This window comes from Taeniopygia guttata, chromosome 7 (assembly GCF_048771995.1).
Source record: "Taeniopygia guttata chromosome 7, bTaeGut7.mat, whole genome shotgun sequence".
Taxonomy (NCBI): domain Eukaryota; kingdom Metazoa; phylum Chordata; class Aves; order Passeriformes; family Estrildidae; genus Taeniopygia; species Taeniopygia guttata.
In genome coordinates, this window is record NC_133032.1 from 3,206,048 (window position 1) to 3,227,472 (window position 21,425).

Here is a 21,425-nt window from a genome sequence, read left to right on the forward strand (position 1 = left end):
GTGGGGGGCTGCTGCTGCTCTGCCATGCTCCAAACCCCATTTCCTCATCGCTCAATCCTGCACTCACCATCCTGCATCCCGTAGGACATCCCGGCCGTCAAAGGAGAGGATGCGGGCACCAGTCCTCAGCGGGGCCCCGCTACCCGTGAAAAGGGCTTCCCAGTTACTGAAGAGCACTTCATCCTGGTGGGAAGGGTGGGAAAATGGAGGAGGAGGGGGTTTAGCCCTGCCTACAGCACCCCAAGAGCAGCCCAGAAGCTCCAAGCCCCAGCAGCCTCTGGGAAGGGGATGCTTCATGATGGATGGGGGCTTTGCTGTGCTCTGCATGCCAGACCTCGGTGGTGCTGGGTTCATAGTTGGACTTGCTGATCTTAAAGGGATCTTTTCCAACCATAATGACTCTGTGGTCCATCAGAGCTCAGAGAGTGTCGAGAAGGGGATGGAGGCATGCATACCCTGAGATTGACGATGGGGACGGCGGCACGGTCGGCCCGGCGCACAATGCTGTAGAGATCCTGCAGGCGCGAGGACAGGAAGGCACGGAAGGTGCCGGCCAGCCCAACCTGCCGGGCTTGCTGGAAGCACTGGAAATCCGCGCCCCGGATGCCACGCATGCCGCCACTCAGCGGGGTGTTCAGGGCCACCAGATGAAGCTGCCAAGAGAGGACAACGGGGCTTGAGGGACACGGCTTTGGCCACCACCATCAGCTCCCCTCAGCTGGCACGTGGCACTCACAGCGGGCTGGAAGTCCTGGTGCACATGGGCGGCCACGGGGGCAGGATCTGGCCGGCGGTGGATGTAGTACCCATTGATGAGTTCATGCTGGTGGTGGAGCAGGGGCTGCTCGGGCAGGCGGTGCTGGTTGGCCACCACTTCGTCCCCGTGCCAGGGACGGGCAGTGGCTGAGGGGACGTGGTTGCGGAGCGGGTGCAGGGGCCCACGGGGCTGGGGGCCGGCATAGTGGAGGGTGGGTGGCTTGTCATACACCTCGTTGTCCTGGGGAGGGGGACACGGTATGAGGGGCGGCGTGGTGCCCCAGGTGGGGATGGGGATGGGGATGGAGAATGTTGGGGATGGATGAAGATGGTTGTGGCTGGATGAAGATGTGTATGGTGATGGTTGGGGTTGGATGAAGATGTGCATGGTGATGGTTGGGGTTGGATGAAGATGTGCATGGTGATGGTTGGGGTTGGATGAAGATGTGCATGGTGATGGTTGGGGTTGGATGAAGATGTGCATGGTGATGGTTGGGGTTGGATGAAGATGTGCATGGTGATGGCTGGGGTTGGATGAAGATGTGCATGGTGATGGCTGGGGTTGGATGGAGATGGCAATGAGGATTTATACGGTTGGGGATGAATGGAGAAGGGGATGAAGTTGATTGTTTATGGATAGAGATAGTTGTGGATTGGGATGAAGATAGATGAGGATGGAGGATAAAGATGGGATTGGGAAGGAGGATAGGGATGAGGATGTGCACGGGAATCAGAGGACTCACCAGAGCCGAACTGGGGATCAGGTTGTGCTCCTCCAGCTGCAAGGGCATGGCACATCAGATCCCAGCTGCCCCCCAAGCATCACCAAGAGTCACCACCGAGCCCCCAGGGCAGTGCTGTCCGCGCTCCCCAGCCGGGGTGCCCTTCTGGTCCCCCCACTCACCAGCACCCTGCGGAAGCCCCCGCGCAGGCGGACGTGCAGTTCCTCCCGGTCCGTCAGGAAGACGAGGCTGCCCTCGGGCAGCTCGTGCGCAGCACTCAGCATCGCCTGGTACGTGGGCATGGCCTGGAGCTGTGGGCACCGGCCAGGGCAGGGCTCAGGGATCGGCTGCCTGCACTGTGGGCAACCCTGCCCAGAGCCCTGACTCACCCCCAAGGACATCCCGCTACTGCCTGGTGGTCCAGGGGGTCCTGGTGGTCCCGGGGGTCCAGGGATGCTGACAGCTGTGGGAGGAGGAGGGTGAAATGGAGAGAGGTGCAGCATGGGGAGGGATGCAGAGCTGCAAGGAGGGATGCATGGGATACAAACAGGAATGCTGGGGGTGGCAAGGAGGGATGTGGGGGTGCAGGGCAGACTGCAGTAGAGCAGGTACTCACCTTGTCTGTGGGGACCCGGGAAGGAGGGTGGCCCGGGCGGACCAGGAGGGCCAGGGGGGCCCTGCCGCCCCTCATATCCGATACCAGGGGGACCCTGAGGTCCTGGAGGCCCCGGTGGACCAACAATACTGTCCCCCTTGGGACCCTAGACAGTGTGAGAGAATATCTGTTGGAGCAAAGCCTCCAGGGATGCCACCCCCCACTGCAACCCCCTTTACTCTCCACCCTATGAGGTACTCACCGGCAGCCCGGGGTATCCCTGGGGCCCTGGAGGCCCTGGAAGTCCAGAGACCCCAGGACCGTAGAGTGGGGTGCTGCCTGGCTCACCCTTCTCACCCTTGGGACCTGCATCTCCCTTGTCACCCTGTGGGATGGCACAGCCTTAGGGTGAGCAGCTGGGATGGACTGGGCACCCCAAGTGATGCTGGGTTCAGCTGCCAATGTGCAAAGGGCTTACCCGCAGGCTGGTACCGAAGTGACTTGCATCATATGGGAACTGGCCTGTGGAGACAGGGAGAGGAGGGGAGAGGAGCCAGGAAAGGCACGAGCTGGCCTACCTCTGCCAGCAGGGACCAGTCACCTACCTGGGGGTCCTGGGGGTCCAGTGTCACCTTTCTCTCCCTTTTGTCCTGAGAACTGGTGGAAACCTGTGGGGAGCAGCAGAGATGCCATCTCAGAGCTGCAGCTTTAAGGGAGGCAGGGGGTTCCCCCTGAGCCCTGCTTTGCCAAGGTTTCTCAAAATGCCCAGAGGGGGCTGCGAGAGGGACACCTCCTTACCACGGAACGCCGGGTGGCTGGAGTCACTGAAGGTCTGTGGAGATGCAAACAAAGTGGCTGCAGAGACAGCAGCATCCTCGGGGCCCCCCCTCAATGCTAGTGACCGTCCCACATGCCAGCCCCAGCCAGGATGTCACCAGAGCATTCTCAGTGCCCTCCAGGCAGGCAGGGGACACTGGGGGCCCAGTCACCAGCTTGTCCATCATGGTGACTATGGCGATACTCACATTGCCATTGTTGTAGACTATGCTGCCGGGTGGCCCAGGGGGTCCTGGGGGTCCTGGGGGGCCTGGGGGACCCTGTGGGGGGTGAGAAGATTTGCCAAATCCTGCAAAGCGGACAGTCCCCGCCATGGACGGGGACAACCAGCCCCTGAGAGAAGGAGATGTGCCCTTTGCCTAAGGGATTGGGGTCCTTGGGGAGACCCTCGGGGTGTGTGCCCTGCCATGCAGGGCCAGCAGCTGAGGGTCACAGCAGTGCTCACCCGCAAGCCCAGCACGTCTGCGGGGTCACCCTTCTCGCCCTTCAGCCCATTCATGCCGGGACGTCCCTGTGGATGAGTAGCACAGTGAGCCTTGTCCCTGTCCCCCTGCCAGCCCCTGGTGTCACATCTGGTGCTCCAGAGTCACCTCTGACACCCCAGCACCGCCCCATCCCTCATGGGGACGGCAGGGTGTGGGGCTCAGTGGGTGCAGGACGTGCAAACGGGGAGGGGGACGCAGCGGAGGCGATGGACACAAACAATCTGGGAGCAGGTCTTACGGGTCTGCCCGGAAAGCCGATCTCTCCCTTCATCCCTGCTCGTCCTGGGGGACCCTGGAAGGGAGAGGAGTCAGGGTGAGGGATGCTGAGTATGGCGGCACTCCCTCTGCCTAGGATGGTTCCCATCCCTCCCCGTGGGACACCAGGAGGAGGATGGTGATGGTGACTTACCGATGGTCCCGTTGGGCCTTGCAGCCCTGGCTCCCCCTGCAAACAATGGAGAGGGAAAGGGCATCACCACTAGCACCTGTGCCATGGGGACGTGCCCCCCCATTCCTGCCAGGAACCCACCTTTTCTCCTTTCACCTTGGCAGTGACCACGGTCCCATCAGGGCTGATGATGACGCCGGGCTCCCCCTTCTCCCCCTGCAAGAGAAGGGGAGGTGGGAGGGGACACGGAGGGACCAGGCTCCCTCCCATGACAGAGCTGGTGTCACCTGGTGGCCAGGTAAAATGAGGGACCAGGAATGTGACCACTCCACGGGGTGCAGGTGGCCTGGAGCAAATACCTTCAGTCCTGGGGCACCCTGGGGACCAGTTGACCCCTGGTCTCCTTTTGGTCCCACCGGCCCCTGAAGAAAGAATACAGAGTCTATGTCATTCCCAACCCGCCAAAGCAGGCCCCAAACTCCCCCTCTGTCACCACCACCACTCTGCAGCAAAGCACAGCAGGACTGGCAACCACAGCTGTCACCAGGGCCACCTCGTGGTCCCCAGACGTGTCACCAACTCACCGGGAAGCCAGCGCGGCCTGGTCTGCCCTGCAGAGAGAAGCAGAGATGCTCCTAAGAGTAATCCCCCTCTTTCCAAAAACAGGGTGCCCTCCTGGCACTGCTGAGGGGTGGGCACAGGTGGCAGAAGGGCACCTACCTCTGGACCAGGAAAAGCCACCAAAGACTTCTGCAAAAAGAGACAAAATGAGGTTTTTCCCCCTGATCTTGGGTCTAAGGGTCAGAGCTGCTGGCGAGGCTCATGATGGCTGCTGGAATGCGCCTTCCCCTGCCCTTTGCTGAAGCCAAGTGCCACCACTTACATCTTCACTGGAGACACTGATGACCTGTCCAGGAGGACCAGGGGGGCCAGGCAGCCCCACTCCATCTTGGCCTCGCTCTCCCTGGAAAACGTAAGCCATCAGCCCAGGGCCACCAGTGGCTGGTCCCCATCCCCAGCCTGGTGGCACCTACCTTCTCACCAGTGCTGCCTTTGTCACCTTTGGGTCCCTGAAAAGAGCAGTAGGAGCACCAAATGGAGATGGACTCTGGCTCACCAGTGCAGACCCCCTCCCACCTCTGGCTCAAGAAATCCTTCAGGCAAGCCCACCTCTGCCTCCAGCTCCAGGCAATAAGCCAAGCTGCAATGATTGGGTGGAGGTGGTGGCCAGAGGGGCAACAAGGTGGGGGGTGACAGGATCCTAGGGAGTGTGGGCACCCCTTGACACGCAATGAGCCAGGTCCCACAGCAGTGAGGGGGAATTTTGGCTGTTGGAGATGGAGCTGCTGCTATCAAGGGTGCCCTGCCTGGGAATCTTCTGGAGCTGTGGGGCTGAGGCTCCTACCTGTGGTCCAGGGAAGCCCTCCGGGCCAGGGCGGCCATCCATGCCAGGCATGCCAGCATCTCCCTGCAATGGGAGTAGTAAAGGGTAGGATGCAGTCCCAGGTCGTGGAGCACAGGACTCCTGCCCACTGCCCTGCACCCCTAGGTGCTGGCACAAAGCCATCCCAACCTCCCAGTGCTCCTACCTTTGGTCCTGGCAAGCCAGGCTGTCCAGGGCTGCCGACCTCTCCCTGCAAGTAAAGCGGTGTCAGAGGCATCCCTACAGGCTGCCTGCAGGCATCCTACATGGATGGAGCCAGGAGCACGTTGGAAGGGTTCCTCACCTTCACCCCCGGCAGTCCCGGCACACCCTGCAAGCAACGAGGGGACCATGAGCACTGGGTGATGGCAGGGGACATGATGGCTGGGAATGCCCCAGGGAGCCCAGGATGGAAAGGAGGGAAAGGGCAGCAATGGTCCTACCTGTGGTCCTTCAGGCCCAGGTGGTCCAGGGGTGAATGCCAGCCCTGAGCCCTCCATGTCACCCTAAATGCAGGGAGAAAGGGCTGAGCTGTGTCTGTGCCTGCCTCCAGCTCATCCCATCCCATCACTGCAGTGACCACTCACAAATCCAGCCTCGTAGCCTGGCCCTGGTGGTCCTGGGGGGCCAGGGGGCCCTGGCTGCCCTCGAGGTCCGATGGGCCCAGGAAGGCCAGCTAAGCCCATTTCTCCTGGGGGTCCTGCTGGTCCCATTTCTCCTTTGTTGCCCTGCAAAGGAGACAAGAAGTGGACAGATGGAAGGTGGCAGTGGTCACTGCCTGGAGCCTGCAAGCAGGAGGCAGAGCATCCTCTCACAAATCCCCTCTGGGACAGGACAAGAATGATCTTCCTGATGTTCCCCTGCCTAGGGGCTTTGTGGGAGGGGGCCTTGCCCAGCTTGGGCACCCTTCATCCCACCAGCTCCCCATGTAATGTCCACAGTGGCCACCAGAGGCTCGTCTAAAATCATAAAATGGAAATGTTTGTGCAGGTCGGGCCGGCTCCAGGCTCCAGTGCTGCAGCAGAGCTCAGTGCCATAAAGGAATGCTTGCAGGCATTCCTGGGATTGCAATGGGTCTGGAAGCAACAGGATTGGACCTTACGCCCGCTGCCACCCTGTCTGTCCTCTGGGTGCTGCAGAAGTGCAGAAAGTTAGAATTAAGGTTAAGAAACCTTATTTTTTGAGGTTTTAGCCCCCAGCTCAGGCTGCGGTGGATGATCATCCTCAGGGGCAGCATCCCAACTCTAAGGGGCTCCCAGCAAGCCTTTCCTTCAGCTTTGGGGGTGCAGGGTGGAAAGAAGCTGGAGCAAGCAGACAGGAGAGAGTCATGCACAGAAGATGGGGTATTTTCCAGTGGGGTGTGGGCACCCCCCAAGCAAAGTCTTCTCTGTGTCTTGAAACACCCCCCCCCCACCCCCCACCCCCCCCCCCCCCCCCGCCTTGGTTTTCCTGCCCACTTCCTGATGTGGCAATGCCTGGAGCAAAGCCAAGGCAGGGTAGCAGGTGCTCGGTGAGTATCCTTTGTGGGGTCAGCAGCTCCATGCACCTTTGAGATATGGCCCTGATCTGGGAAGAACACAAATAGCAGCACCCCCCTCCCCATTCCTGTGTAAGGTGGCTCCCCCAGGCAACTCCCTGCCTCCAGTCTGCAATGGAGAACCCAAAAAAGCCCACCCCAGGCACAGTACCTTGGGTCCTGGCAGGCCAGGGAGGCCAAGGTCACCCACATCACCCTGGGAAGGAGGAGAGAGAAGGGGGTGTGAAGAAGCTGCCCAGCTCCAGGCAGGAGCAGAATGGTGCTCCCCAGCCCAGGAACTGGGGCTTCCCAGAGATGTGCCAGGGGTGCCAGATGCCCTGTGGGACAGCTGTGACATGCTCCTGGGGCACATGAGGCAGAGCCAACCTGCCACTCACCTGCTCTCCTTTGGGCCCCGGCTGCCCAACCTCCCCATCTCTTCCTGGAGGACCCTGAGGACCCTGTAAGATCCCAGGAGTTGGTTCCAGCACAGGAAAACCCCGTAGGGCTGGTGGGCATCAAGCCCCCCATGGCCACAGAGTGGCCCTGGGATGGGGGATGGGTCTCCTTGGCCACCCCACAGACCTACCACTGGCCCCGGGGGCCCAGGGATCCCGTCCCTGCCCGGCAGTCCAGGTGGTCCTGGCAGGTCTGTGCAGTTCATCCCAAAACGTCCTGGCTCCCCTGGCAAACCGGGCACGCCAGGTGGCCCTGGGGGACCAGGCGGGCCTCGTGGACCCTAAAAGAGACACGGGGGGCCATGGCTGAGGGTGTCCCCCCACTCCCAGCTGGCAAGACAGGCACTCACCCCCACTCACCCGCAGGCTCTCCAGGTCACCGCCGAAGCCAGAGCCCTCCATGTCAATGAAGGTCTGGGTGAGAAGCACAAGGGTGATGTCAGGGCACCTGGTGGCACTGGGGCTTGCCATGGGGTCGGTGGCAGCACTCCGCACCTCTATGGCTTGATGGACCCACCATCCCTCAAATCCCTGTGTCCCAGGGGGCACTCACCAGCTTATCGTTCTTGGAGGAGGGTCCCGGGGGTCCTGGAGGGCCAGGTGGTCCAGGGGGTCCTCTCGGCCCCATGCCTGGGTCACCCTGGCATGGAGGAGAGGGTGTGGTTTGCGGGTGCAGCTGAGCTGGGGATGAGAGGAAGGGGGGCAGCACCGGCACTCACCTTCTCCCCCTTCAGGCCCGGCTCCCCCGGCATCCCAGGGAACCCTGGGGGCCCCATTTCACCCTGCAAAGGGGAGGGTGGGGGGTCAGCAGGTGGCAAGGTAAGGAGGTGGCCATCCCCTATCACCCTGCCACCACCTCCACCCCACTTACAGGTTTGCCGTCCTCGCCAGGATCTCCCTAGGGATGGCAGAGAGGGGACAGGTCAGTGTGCAGGCGGGTAGGGTAGTGGGCAGGGACAGCCCTGTACAGGGAGGAATTGACTCACAGGCTCGCCATCCCTGCCAGGGGCTCCATCCTTCCCTGGTGTCCCTGGGGGGCCGGTGACCTGCTCAACCACTGAGCCATCAGCATGCCGAGAGAGGGTCCCAGGGGGTCCAGGGTTACCTGGTTCTCCTTTTTGGCCCTTAGAGCCAGGGTAGCCAAATCCAGCACTGCCCTGGGGAGGGGAGGAAGATGGGAGTGGGTGGCAGGTCTCTGAGGTGGCAGCCTGGGTAGGGCATGGCTCTGTGCCAGCTCCCCCAGTGATGCTCACCTTGACACCCAGGTCTCCTTTCTCCCCCTGAGGATCAGAAACAGAAGTGTGTGTCAAACACAGACATGTCACTGGCACCCTCTAGCTCCCAGGGATCAACTCTCACCCACCTTTTGGCCCTTGACACTGCCTGGCCCTACAATGCCACTGGTCCCTGAGTCCCCTTTCAAGCCACGTTCCCCCTTCTCTCCCTTTTCGCCTTTCTGACCGGTGCCTGTGGAAAAGGAAAAGGACCCAGTCATGGCTGGGGATGGCCACACCACCACCATGTCCCCACTCGTTCAGCCTGGGGAATGGGAAAGCTGCTGGAATTACCTCCCGTAGAGACCCGCAGCGTCTCCTCCGCTCTGGTCCTCTCAGCTTGCTGCAGGGACCCCCCGCCACTTCTCGGGCCGCTGCCCCCCACCACGGGGGGCGAGGTCACAGGGACAGCATCCACCAGCCCTGGGACACCCTGAGCCAACAATGAGGGGACACCACGACACCGTTCACCTCCCAGTTCCTTCCCAAAAGGGACAGGTGCTGGGACACCATCAAGCATCCCATGGCCTCAGCCAGGCAAGGCACTCAGCCCTCCTTGTCATGAGAATTTTGGGGTCCCACCCTGGGTGCCACACTTGTGGGCAGCAACTCACCTCAGCCTTGCTTAAGGACTGCTGGCCACCTTCCATCCCACTGCCAAAATCCCCAGAGACCTGCATTTGCCCATGGAGAAGGAGTGAGAGCTGGGAGCATGGTGGGGGCACCCCCGAGCCCTCCCCGGCCAGTGCTCACCTCTGCATCATCCTCCTCTTCCTCACACTGGCGCTCAGCCGCCCGCGGGTCCCCTCGGAGTTTCAGATCTGCAATCACCCCCTGCAAGGAGACCACGGATGGGTGGGGGACACAGACCAGCCACCCGGCTGTGATGTGACCTGCTGTGCCCCTCGGCCGCCACATCCTTGAGAGGGAGAAAAAGGATGGATGAGATCTGCTGCCCACACTGTGAGAAGCTGGAAGAGGTCACCACCCAGCTGGGGGCATTTGTATGTGAGAGGAACTGATAGAATCGTTTTAATTCTGTACAAACTATATCTTTATAATGTATTTATTATATAACTTAATCTAATTATAATTCATTAATATGATGTCACCGTCAGCCTGGCTAAACTGCGGTTGCCCCTGTCCCTGTTTTCCTAAGTCCATCGCGTTTCCTTGCCTGGACATGGTGCCCTGTGCTTTCAGGCCAGCCCAAATATTATTTTACTTGTCTTGCCCAAAGAAGAGACGCCAAGGGGAGGTATCTCCTCTATCAGAGTTCAGTTCACAGCACCGTCCCCTGCTGCTTCCCACTGGGATCAGACAATGGGCAGCATCCCAACTTGGCAGACTCCCATCCCAACAGCTTCCCTGTGTCTCATCTTGCAGCAAGGCCCAGGCTGGGCTCTGGGATGTGCTGGGTGACCCTGCTTGCAATGGGAGCTCAGGCTGTGGGGTTCAGGGGTTCTTGCAGTGGGGTTCAGGCTGCTACGCACACCACCTCTCCTGCTGAGGCCAGGATGCTACAGAGGTTTGCCTGGAGGCAGCATCCTTGGGAAGGGATTTGTGGTGGCTTCTTGTATGAACAAGTGGCCTGGATGCACACGGTGCTTTCAAAACACAAACAAATAGTAAGGAAGTGCAGATTATCCCAGAAAATACAACATGTGGGCTGCAGAACCTGCCAGCTGTCCTTGCGTGGGGCAGTCGGCTGTGTCCAGGGAGCCCTCAGGAGAGGAAAAACAAGGAGCACAGCCAAAAGATCCCTGTAAAAGCTCTGCTGGGTGTCTGGCTGGGTCCTGCCTTCTACCTCTGCTCAGCCCATGTGATGCCAGCTCTGGCACACGGCTTGTCCAGCCATGCTGGTGGTGCTGGGCAGTGGCTGCAAGGCTGAAACCTGGGGGTTTCCAAAGGAATGGCAAACAAGCCAGTTCCAAGCCCTGAAGCGAGGCAGTCCCACAGCAGATGGTGATAGGGGAACTTTGCAGCCTCTTTGCTCTGATAAAGAGAGCAGCAGCACCAGAGATCTTCTAGTGGAGCCATAGAATCATGGAATCGTTAAAGGCTGGAAAAGCCCTCTAGGACCATCGTGTCCAACCATTAACCCAGTGCTGCCAGGTCCCCCACTAAACCATGTCCACCCAGCTCAAACAAACCTTCCTGCCAGGCCCTAGCTGAGACCCCATTTGCCCCCTTGAGAGCTGCTGTCCCAGGGGCTTCTGCGTCACCTGCAAGCTTTGCCCCTCCAGGTTTCCTGCCACAGCCATAAAGGCAACTCAGGAAGGAGCAGAGGTGCCAGGACACCATTCCAGCTGCCTCCCAGCAAGTTAATCCTGAGGCTTGATCCAGGGCCAGGCTTTAATACACTTGATGCCCCGTTAGTTCCAGATAACGCAAGGCAGGGCTGGACAGTGATGGAAACACCACGAGGCAGTCAGATGCTGCTCCCTTCCCACCCAGCCAAGGCCTCCTTCCCTCCTCAGCCAGCTATTCCCCACGGGAAAACTGGGGGTGGGCAGTGGGATCAGGGGTTGGCAAGCCTGGGAACATCACCTGCTACAAGGGTCTGCTCTGCTCCAGACTGCTGCCATGCCTTCCATACAGTGCCAAACCCCTCAAGCTGAGGAGAGGAGCTCCTCCACAGCCATGACCTGGCCCTCACAGCACGTTCAAGAGCAAAGAAATTGCTTTTCAAGAGCAAAGAGTTGCTCTTCAAGGGAGTAACCAGAATCCCAGTGCAAACCAGTTTGTAGCCCATCAATGATTAACCCCTTCCTGGGGGAGATTTCCCTGCCCAAAGCCATTCCAGGGGAAATGGGGCAGTACAGTCAGGATGATGTTTAAGCTCAGAAATGTGCTTTGCAGAACTCCACAGGAAAAACATTGCTCCCCTCAGCAGAGCCTCTGTTGCTGGGCAAATCCTGCTCAGCCCAGGATAAACCTGAACATTCCTCTCCTCAAGTCCTGCAGTGGATTTTCATGTCAGCTGGGCATTTTCCCCACACTTTCCACAACCCTTATCTGGAACACGAGTCCTGCTCAAAGCACAGGCTGAGCTATCACATCCTTCTTCACTCTTCAAAGTCTTCCTGGAGATACCACCCAACATCAGCCAGCAAAGATATGCTCCAGCCCAAGCATTTTTCCCATGCAAGAGAGACATTTTATCAGACAAACCAGTTTCTCCACCAAAGGAGCTGGGTATTTTTAGGAATGGGAAGATCTGAAGAGGCTCCATGTGTTTGCTGAGAAAAGGCAATGGTGGGAGCTGCATGGCAACCCCATGTCCTCCTGCCAGTCCAGCTTGAGAGCTTTGCCTTGGTGAGCCACAAGACAATAAATCAGTGGCATCTCAAGCCACTTTCACCTCCATCTCATGTGTCTCCTTCCCCAGGGACACACATGGAGCTGGTTGTCCTCTGGGCATGGGCGGTGCCACATCTCTCCAGGCTTCTGGGAGATACTCCTTGGGGTGACCCAAGCTCTTACCTGGTATTTATCCGGGTCAGCCCCTCCGGCCTGAGCAACAAAGAGCCCAGAACCCTCTTCCAACTCCATCTCATCTGGGGAGCGCTCGAAGCGGACGCGCTCGTGCTCTTCACAGTCCAGGTAGAGGACAACTTCCTCCTCCTCCACGCTGATGGCAAAGCGCGTCCACTGGTTGAGCAGGGTGGGCACGGTGAAGGTGGCTGCCGGGTAGGAGCTGGGCGAGCCCGGCTCCGTGTAGTAGAAGATGATCTGCTGCTGGCCCGCGCGCAGCTCCGACAGCTTGACTCCCACGTAGATGATGCTCTGCGAGGCGTCCGTGACAGCAAAGAGCACGCCGGCCCGGGGCGTGGTGGGCTGGATGTGGAACAGCAGGGAGAAGTCCCGGTAGAAAGGGCTCGGCAGGTGGTACCGGGCCACCTGGCCCGTGTTGGCGTTGGGACCGAAGACGTAGCCAGGGTTGTTGTCAGGGCCATAAATTCTGTGGATCTCCTCTGTTGGTGGGTCCCCAATCAGCTCCAGCAGGCTGATCTCAGCACTCAGGCTCTCTGCGAGGAGGAAGGACAGGGGATGGTCTCAGGTGCAGACAAGGATGGTCACTCAGCAAGCACACCCCTGCCCGTGCCTCCCAAATACACTGTCCTTCAGTGACTCCTTCCACGCACCCGCCCCAAGATCGGTGTGTTGACCAAGGCAGTGACCTTAAGCTGTTCCCACTACATCATTCAGATACATCTCCCAAAATGCTTCCCATTCCCAGCTGCTGACCCTCCAACCACAGCTGGGACATCACACGACTTGGGTGGGAAGGGACCTTAAAGACCATCTCATTCCAATTCCCCTGCCATGAGCAAGGACACAGTCCACTAGACTAGGTTGCTCAGATTCCCCGAGATGGGATAAAACCAAAGGGGTCTTGCCCATGGTAGGGAGATGCACACCAGGATGCTGAACCGCCACGGAGCCCTGGAGAAGTGTGTTGCATCCATACTCATTCTAGGATCACAGTGACCCCTCACGTCATCCCAGGACAAGATCCTATGGTCACCCCAGCAGGGAATAAATCAGAGCCATCCCCTTGCAGCACCCTGGGAATGCAGCTCAAGCCAGCTCAGCTTCCCAGATGCTCTCAATTTGGAGGTCTCCTCCTTTCTCAACTCCAGTTGAGAATTAGGGAATTGGGGAAGTTCTGCTGGACACAGTCTCTCCTACCCAAGTGCAGCTGAACATCTGGTGAGGGTGAGCCAGCACTGTGTCTGTCAGCTCCTGTTGTTCTGGCAGCCAGCACATCCTCATCGCCCACACAACAGGCGCTGGATTCCTCCTCTCCTATGTAAACCGCTTGGGGCCAGTGCCAGCTCCAAAGAAGAGGCTTTTTAACCTCTCCTTGCCGGGGAGGGAGGAAACCCAACCACCCTGGCTCCGAAACTGCTGAAGGATCTGCACTGGGAATGGATGCTCAGTGCTGAGTTTTGGCCCTATCCTGAGCCAGGTGCAGGAGCTGACACAATTCAGTGTCTCCAGTTCCATCCCTGATTTTCATGTCAGCAATGGGGAGTGGGGGATATCAGATGTGTATCTTGAGGTATCCTGGGCTGAACCCAGGAGGATCAGCCAGGAACCTCCACCTAGCTCTTTGAGACAGGTATTTTCCTCCAGAGAAAAGAAAAAAAAAAAGAAAAAAGAAGGGAAGGGAAGGGAAGGGAAGGGAAGGGAAGGGAAGGGAAGGGAAGGGAAGGGAAGGGAAGGGAAGGGAAGGGAAGGGAAGGGAAGGGAAGGGAAGGGAAGGGAAGGGAAGGGAAGGGAAGGGAAGGGAAGGGAAGGGAAGGGAAGGGAAGGGAAGGGAAGGGAAGGGAAGGGAAGGGAAGGGAAGGGAAGGGAAGGGAAGGGAAGGGAAGGGAAGGGAAGGGAAGGGAAGGGAAGGGAAGGGAAGGGAAGGGAAGGGAAGGGAAGGGAAGGGAAGGGAAGGGAAGGGAAGGGAAGGGAAGGGAAGGGAAGGGAAGGGAAGGGAAGGGAAGGGAAGGGAAGGGAAGGGAAGGGAAGGGAAGGGAAGGGAAGGGAAGGGAAGGGAAGGGAAGGGAAGGGAAGGGAAGGGAAGGGAAGGGAAGGGAAGGGAAGGGAAGGGAAGGGAAGGGAAGGGAAGGGAAGGGAAGGGAAAGAAAAGAAAAGAAAAGAAAAGAAAAGAAAAGAAAAGAAAAGAAAAGAAAAGAAAAGAAAAGAAAAGAAAAGAAAAGAAAAGAAAAGAAAAGAAAAGAAAAGAAAAGAAAAGAAAAGAAAAGAAAAGAAAAGAAAAGAATCAGCCCAGCCTTGCCCAGCCCAAAAGGAAAACACATTTCTTGGGATGGTGATGAAAACCTAGGTGCCTCTTCCAAAGCCTGGGACACGGAGCATTCCCAGGCTCCCGGGCTGCCAAGCCCCAGTGCAGCGACAGCCCCATGACAGGGACCCAGCAGTGGGGACATAAGAAGTGCCACCAACTAAAGGTGGGGGCAAACTTCTGCTCTGCCAGAGCCAGACACACTGATCCTCTGAAACTCTGGTTCTGAAACTGCTTTGTGTCCACCCTGTCCCCCAAGCCCCCAGTCCCTCCCAACCTTGGCACCCCAAAATTGAGCACCTGACTGGGAGAAAATCTCTTTCCCGGTTTTCCACCAGTTCTAGCCCCTTTATCTGCCCTGAACTGGGATCAGACTTCCCCAGTCTGCTTAGAGGAGAACCTCTGGATCCTGGAGTCCAGCACCCTTTCACTCCCAGGTGCGCACAGCCCTACACCAAAACTGATGGGGTGAGTTAGTGGGGCTCCCCCAGACTCTCAGACTGTCACCCACCCTTGAGTCACTCCATGCTCAGCACTTCACAGGCTCATTCCAGCTGCAAATGCCAGGATGCAGGGATTGCCTTTATCTGGGGTTGGAGGAAGCCAAATTCATGGCAGCTTTAAGAAGAAAGGAAGCCAGAGCTTCCTCCCGGGGGTCCACACGGGTGTTAGAGCCAGTGCTGCAATTCCTGCAGCCAGACAAGTCATTGTGTCCTCCCAGGATGACGGGACAGCTGAAAGAGGCTTTTGTTAGCAGGGCAATTTGCAACCATTCTCCCCTTGGAGCTGCAGCCAGCTCTGGGAGTCTCCCTCCTCCTCAAACATGCCACTCGCCCCCGAGCCCGGGGTGGGACCTGGGTGCTAGCACTTCCCAAACCAAATAAACTTTTTTCCTGCGTGACAGAGGCTGGATGGGGACTGGAGAGCAGAGGGGTAAGGGGAGACCCCTTCAAATGTCTGCTCTCCTACAAAAGCCAAGTGCCCCTTCTCATTCTGAGAGCTTTCAGGCCACACCTGCTTTTCCAAAGGGCATCCAGAACCCAAATATTGCAGCTCATCATCCCTGTGGCAAACTGGGGATGCACCAGGGAACATGGAGAGATGGTGGGGGTCACAGAGAGTTTGGTGCTGGCATGGGATGGCTGTGGGGATGTCTCTGGACACGGTGATTCTGCCATTGGAAATGTTCCCAGGATGCTCCAAGCCACCTTCCCACTCTGTCATGACGTTCCTGGCTGGCCTGAGCCCAGGCTGCCAGCGTGGGATTCAGGGGACCTCCAGCACACAGCAGCACATCAAGTCACTCCATGGGGTGCACCACAGCCCTCACATTCCCCACTCATTCCTGACATTGCCCATCCACAGTGCAGTCCCAGATGGGAATGCATCTCCTCTGCAAGCATGCCCATGATCCCAGTGCACCTCCCCCCATGAAAGAGCCTCTTTGACACCGAGGAGAGTGTGTGAGTGAGACCCTGGTTTGCCAGCCCCCGTCTGGGTCTCAGCATTCCTCCTTGGCATCTCCCAGCCATCCCCTGAGGGCGAAGGGGTCGCAGGGGAACACAGCCTCATTCAGAGGCTTTGGCAGGCCAGGGGAGCTCCAGCTTTCATCCCAACTGCATTTCTCCAAGCACCAGTCACCCCCCTCCCTACTCCCTTCTCTCACCCCCCTGCCCTGTCTGGGTCCCAGAAGGTCACAGCCACCGAATGATGAAGCTGGGGATGAAGTAACCTCTCCCCTTTTCCAAGCAGTGGGGATCAAACATTAGCCGCCATCGGGTGAATCATTAACCCCAAAGGGCTGCTCCGGAGAATGGGAGTGTGCGGGCACGGCTGAGGGTCACCTTGAGACCTCCTCGCCACCACGGCCCTGGGGCTGGGTGGCCACAGGGTCTGGGTCCTTGCCCTGTTCCTGCAGGGAGCTGCCAGCTCTCCAAGTGCTCTGATCCCAGCCAGGATGGACACCCCAAAGCCCTGTGGCACCTGGAAACTGGTCCTGAATGCCAGCACGATGCGTTTGGGGAGCATCCCCTGTGCTGGCCACTGCGATTCACCGGGAGTGATGCTCGGTCTTGTGAAGGGAGCCAAAACTCACTGCCTCTGTTTGAAAAAGCCAAGGCTGGATAGAAAGGGATTTTGGATTTGGCAAGCATCCCACGGGCACAAGGCAGAAACATCCCCCAGCCCCTGGGGGGGGTCTGGGCAGGGGAGACACAACACAGGGACGCTGTCCAACCACGTTACCTGCAGAAGCATTAATAAAGACACAAGAAACCCCTTCATCCTCCTCAGGGAGAGCATCACAAGGCAGAGGCAGGCGCCTGCCGGCCAAGTGAGTCCAACACAGGTCTCTGACGGCCTCGCAGAAGCCCTGGCATGGCGGGGGGGTTACGGGGACCGAGGGGCTACAGCCGGGGAGCAGCAGCAAGCAGAGGAACCACTCCAGGTAGTGATGACACCGCGACTCAAGCAGCCCCTCCCACTCATGCAAAGCTGCCCGAATTTCCTCCTCGCTGCTATGCTGAAGGTAATTTGGCAATCGGACATGGCTGGTGCCCAGCACGCTGCAGAAGGGCAGGCGGGTCGGGATGGGCTGGCAACGGCCGGCCGCTGGTATCAGTCCCAGAAAGAAGGATGTGAGCCCCGCACTGTCACTCCTGGAGAGCTGCATGGTAGCAGTGAGTAAATCGAACTCCAGAGGGACAGAGTTATCGGCAGCAGGAGAATCCACACCCTTATCCAACCTCTGGTCAGGCCAAGGGAGACTCTGGCTCTCCTTCCTGCTGGCCAGAGCCAGCCCCGGGTGGCTGCTGCCACGGGTACTGTCACCTGGTGAGAAAGGAAAAGGGGCACTACCTGGCTGGAGACCAGCTGGTCTCTGCAAGGACACCTGTGTCTCCATTGCTGTAGAAGTTCCTGTCCCCAGGAACTCTGGGTTCTTGGTGGTTATCGTCCTCAGGAACTGTGGGTTCTCAGTGTTCCCCAGAAGCTCTGGGTTCTCAGTGGTCACTGTCCTCAGGAACTGAGTGTTCCTCATTGCCAGGAGCTGTAGATTCCCAGTGGTCCTCATGCCTGGGAGCTGTGGGTCCTCAGTGGTCCCTGCCCCCAAGAGCTGTGGGTCCTCAGTGGTCCCTGCCCCCAAGAGCTGTGGGTCCTCAGTGGTCCCTGCCCCGAAGAGCTGTGGGTCCTTGGTGTGCCCCATCACCAGAAGCTGCAGGTCTGTGGTACTCATCATCCCTAGGAGCTGTGGGTCCTCAGTGGCGCCCAACCCCAGCAGCTGCAGGTCCTCAGTAGTCCCTGAGCCCAGGAGCTGGGGGTCCTCCGTGGTCCCCATCCCCAGGAGCTGTGGGTTCTCAGTAGTCCCTGACCCCAGCAACTTCAGGTCCTCAGCAGTCCCTGTCTCCAAGAGCTGTGGATCCTTGGGAGTCACTGACCCCAGGAACTGGGGGTCTTTGGTAGTCCTCACCCTCAGGAGTAGCAGGTGCTCAGTGGTCCCTGTTTCCAGGAGCTGCAGGTCCTCAGTGTTCCCTGACCACAAAACCTGGGGGTCCTTAGAGGTCTCTGACCCCGGGAGCTGCAGGTCCTCAGTGGTCCCTGACCCCAGGAGCTGGGAGTCGTCAGTGCTGGCTGCCTGCTGTCCTGGGGCAGGTGACATGCTGTGGAGAGGAACGATGCTTGGCCATGCTGTGCTCTCCACCAGCCCTGTGCCATTCCTGTCCCACTGCTCCGTGGTTTTGGCCGTGGTTTCCTTACCCACAGGTGCTGCTGTAGCAGGATCTGGCTCCTGCTGCCATGGGGTGGTGACATTTCCTGCCACCTCACCACCCCACATCCCTGAGGACGGGCTGGGAGCTGTCGCTGAGGTTGGCGGCTCCGATGCCGGGATTCCCTCAGCGAGTACTGCTGGGCTTCCTGTGGTGTTCGTGCTATCCCAAACCCAGTCCAGGAGCTGTGTGTCGGAGCAGGAGAAGCAGCAAGCCAGGAAGAGCAGAAACCCCAAGCGAGACGGGGCCATTGGAAAGGGAAAATGAGCTCCGTTGCTTCCGAGAGCAGAGCGGAGAGGCTGAAGGAAGGGAGGGAGGGAGGGAAGAGCAGGAGCTCTGTCCCAGCCAGGCTCTCGGAGCGCTCACATCGCTCTCTCCTCCCAAGCTCCAGCACTTCAAACCAGAGCAGGGCAGGGGGAGGAGCGGCCGCAGCGCCCCTGCCAAGCCTTCCTCTCCCCAGCGCCAGCCTCCCGCTGCTGGCACAGCCTCTCGGGGACCCCACTGCACGCCTGGGGACTCACCAGAGCCCCCCAAAACCTCTGGGAGCCAAGCCAGCCTTCAGACCCACCCTACCGATCCCTAGTGCCTGTCCCGGCAGCTGCTGCTAGATGTTTAACTCCCTCCTGCCCAAAAGATCCTAAATCCTCTCCCCCTGCTTGATGGCTCTGGTTAAATCACCAGCACACAGAACTGTACGTGGTGGGGTCATGCATGGACATGGTCCTCATGGATGTCCAGCTTTGGTGGGACACCCCACTTCAGGTCTTGGGAAAAGGTTATAATCTCAGAGGAAAACTGAACCGGGAGGGAAACAAATCCCAGGAAACAGTTCCAATATTTCCACTGGCCAGAAACACAAGTCCCCAAAGCCAAGTGTGTAAAGCCACTTTCCTGGCTCAGTTACAGGGCCAGGACCCCCTGCCCAGGTGCTGTCACAGGATGGCCAGGGGAGCACTGCAGCTTTCCTGCCCCCCAAGCATCACATGCCAGCAACACCTTGAAGCCAGGTCTGAGCAATCACAAGTTTCCCAGTCACAAGTTTTCCTGGAGCCCAGGATGAAAATCTTCACTGGGCAGCACTGGCACTCTCCCACACCCCAGAAATTTTGATTGCTCTTTGCCTCTGCTTTAAAAAGTTACCCCCAAATCCACTTATCCAGCTCAGGTGACGGTGCCCCTCATTCCTAGGGATGGCCAAGCAGAGATGGAGCATTCCCAGGGCCTACACTGCCATGGTGACACTAGGCAAGTCACCTCCATAGCTCAAGAAGTGTCCCTGAGACAGGGTTTTGATGGGGAGGTGACAACTTTGGCTCCCCTTGGCTGTGTGTGACCAGGAAGGTCAGAGAGGGCTGTGGTCCTGCAGAGCGGAGATCTCCACATGCTGGAGCTGATGCTCCACTTTAAAAATATTCAGGAAAATCACCGAGACAAATGCTCAGATGTCCATTTTGCTTTACGCAACATTTCCCACAGTATTTTGAAGCAAAACGGGCGAGTTTTCCCCTGAAAATGGGAGCTGGCTGCTGCTGCCAGCAGCTCTCCCCGTGACCGATGATGTTAGGGCCGCCTGCTGTGGAACAGCCCCCACCAATCTGGACAGGACACGGGTTTGTCCAGATGGCAGAGCTTCCATAGGGCCCCCTCCCAGAGCCAGGTGTCTGCCAGCCTTCTCTGGCATGTCCCGACCAGCTTGGCTGCCCTGGGGCCAGGGTGTGGTGGCACCATTCCATGCAGGACTCCTTGGCACATCTGAGAGGAATAGGAATGACTGCTGCTTCCATTCCCACTGGTGGGATGGAAAACCTTGGTGTTCCCAGAGCCTCTCCCCACCCCAGAGCTGTGGGGAGAGTGGGGAGCACCACATGCCCCCATGAGCTGCCAGGATTTGGGCAGCAGCACCCTGCTGAGGTACCCCAAGCGTGTGCACACAGGATGGCCAGACAGAGAAATTCCCGCTTCTCCCTTCGCTTGGAATTAGGCAGCTCATGAGAGCAGAGGGGAGCAGCAGCCCCGTGGGACACCCTCATTAAGTCAATGATCTTCATTTCACTGCACACTTCCCTGGGAAGGAGCCAGGGCTGGGGCATACCCAAAAAAGGAATTTCCAGATTAGATGCCCTGAGGGTGGGCTGTGGCACAGGTGGGCACTAGAGCATCTCGGTCCAGTGCAAACAGCTCTGCCACTGACCAAGCAGCCAGGCAGGGACTAGGAAAGCACCAGGTGGTGAAATATTTTGGAGAAGTATTCCCCCAGGGAGAAGCCAGGGCAGCTGGCTTGCTGGCAGAGCAGGGAAAACCCCTTGCTTTTGCCTCCTCCAGGCTAAAGGCTCCCAAAAAGCACTTTGCACACTCCATGAGATGCTGCTGCCAGCTTGCCATAACCTTGGACTTCTTGAAAAGCAAAACTGGACCCTCACCCTGGTTCCAGTTCCCTCCCAAAGAGGCTGACTGCATCTTCCCAAAATTGTCTGGCATCTGGTGCTGCAACATGGCTCCTCAGGGAAAGGGGGATTGGACTGCCCTAAGATGGCACTGAGGGTCAGTCCTGGGCCAGAATAATGGGGGGGAAGGGGAGGGAAAAGAGAGAAAAAACTAGAGGTAGGGGGAAAGAGTGGAAATGGGAAGAAAAGAGATTGGGGGAAGAGGGTGGGGGCAAAGAGAGTGGAGAGAAGAGAAGAGGAAAATGAGAAAGGAGGAAGAGGGAAAGAAAAAAAGATAAAAAAGAGATTGGGGAAGTCAAGGAAAGAGTGGGGAAGTGGAGGAAAGTGTGTGGGGGAAGTGAAAGAAGTGGAAAATGAGAATAGGAAAGGAGAGATAAGGAAAGAGAAAAGAGGAGAGAAAGGACAAAAGAGGAAAAACGAAGAGGGGGAAAGGCAGGGGGAAGAACAGAAAAAAGAGAAGAAGGGGATGAGAAGGAGGAAAAGCGAGGGGGACAAGGCAAGAGGGGGGAAGGGGAGGGGAAGAGAAAGGAAAAAAGAGATGGAAGAAAAAAGACAAAAAGAGAGGGAAAAAAAAGGAGGAGAAGAAAGGAAACTGAAAAGAGAAAATGGGAGTAAAAATAGGTTAAAAAAAGGAGAGATAAGAAGGGGGGGTGGGGGGGAAGGAAAAATAGATTAAAATAGGGGAAAAGAGCCTGTCATCAAGACCTGCAGCCTTTCATCCCTGGTCAAAGCACCGATGTTTCTCTCCGGGGTTGCTGTCCCTGCAGGATTTTGGGAGAGGACAGGGAGCCTGCTGCAGCCCAGCTCAGCAATTCCTCCTGCACAGGCCAAGGATTCCCCAGTAAGAGCTGTGCAGATGGAGGGACAGGCAGAGGGACGGACGGACGGATGGACAGCAGAGGGAGCCTCAGGCTGAGCAGAGCGAGATCCCACTGTGCGGGAGGGGAGGGAAGGGAAGAAACC

At 58.2% G+C, this 21,425-nt stretch overlaps 1 protein-coding gene across 2 annotated transcripts in view; it reads right to left on the reverse strand.

Annotated features, from left to right (window-relative positions):
- COL18A1 (collagen type XVIII alpha 1 chain) overlaps positions 1-21,425 on the reverse strand; it is a 37,219-nt gene that overhangs the window by 1,358 nt on the left and 14,436 nt on the right. Inside the window, exons 1-41 of one of the 2 annotated variants that reach the window (XM_030276985.4) lie at positions 17,111-18,382; positions 11,941-12,485; positions 9,208-9,288; positions 9,069-9,128; positions 8,749-8,887; positions 8,544-8,647; positions 8,434-8,460; positions 8,167-8,337; positions 8,052-8,078; positions 7,900-7,962; positions 7,734-7,820; positions 7,541-7,594; positions 7,312-7,461; positions 7,121-7,183; positions 6,895-6,939; positions 5,794-5,934; positions 5,650-5,712; positions 5,511-5,537; positions 5,373-5,417; positions 5,189-5,251; positions 4,818-4,853; positions 4,667-4,747; positions 4,504-4,533; positions 4,368-4,394; positions 4,143-4,205; positions 3,925-3,999; positions 3,805-3,840; positions 3,634-3,687; positions 3,356-3,421; positions 3,099-3,170; positions 2,872-2,905; positions 2,679-2,741; positions 2,552-2,595; positions 2,336-2,458; positions 2,095-2,239; positions 1,868-1,941; positions 1,661-1,789; positions 1,500-1,535; positions 737-997; positions 456-653; positions 68-183 (exon numbers count right to left, since the gene is read on the reverse strand). In XM_030276985.4, the coding sequence (XP_030132845.4) occupies positions 68-183; positions 456-653; positions 737-997; positions 1,500-1,535; positions 1,661-1,789; positions 1,868-1,941; positions 2,095-2,239; positions 2,336-2,458; positions 2,552-2,595; positions 2,679-2,741; positions 2,872-2,905; positions 3,099-3,170; positions 3,356-3,421; positions 3,634-3,687; positions 3,805-3,840; positions 3,925-3,999; positions 4,143-4,205; positions 4,368-4,394; positions 4,504-4,533; positions 4,667-4,747; positions 4,818-4,853; positions 5,189-5,251; positions 5,373-5,417; positions 5,511-5,537; positions 5,650-5,712; positions 5,794-5,934; positions 6,895-6,939; positions 7,121-7,183; positions 7,312-7,461; positions 7,541-7,594; positions 7,734-7,820; positions 7,900-7,962; positions 8,052-8,078; positions 8,167-8,337; positions 8,434-8,460; positions 8,544-8,647; positions 8,749-8,887; positions 9,069-9,128; positions 9,208-9,288; positions 11,941-12,485; positions 17,111-18,269 (4,877 nt within the window). In that variant the 5' untranslated portion in view covers positions 18,270-18,382. Of the gene's footprint in view, positions 1-67; positions 184-455; positions 654-736; positions 998-1,499; positions 1,536-1,660; positions 1,790-1,867; positions 1,942-2,094; positions 2,240-2,335; positions 2,459-2,551; positions 2,596-2,678; positions 2,742-2,871; positions 2,906-3,098; positions 3,171-3,355; positions 3,422-3,633; positions 3,688-3,804; positions 3,841-3,924; positions 4,000-4,142; positions 4,206-4,367; positions 4,395-4,503; positions 4,534-4,666; positions 4,748-4,817; positions 4,854-5,188; positions 5,252-5,372; positions 5,418-5,510; positions 5,538-5,649; positions 5,713-5,793; positions 5,935-6,894; positions 6,940-7,120; positions 7,184-7,311; positions 7,462-7,540; positions 7,595-7,733; positions 7,821-7,899; positions 7,963-8,051; positions 8,079-8,166; positions 8,338-8,433; positions 8,461-8,543; positions 8,648-8,748; positions 8,888-9,068; positions 9,129-9,207; positions 9,289-11,940; positions 12,486-17,110; positions 18,383-21,425 lie in introns of those variants that run through there. The other variant, XM_030276987.4, reaches the window with a different exon arrangement.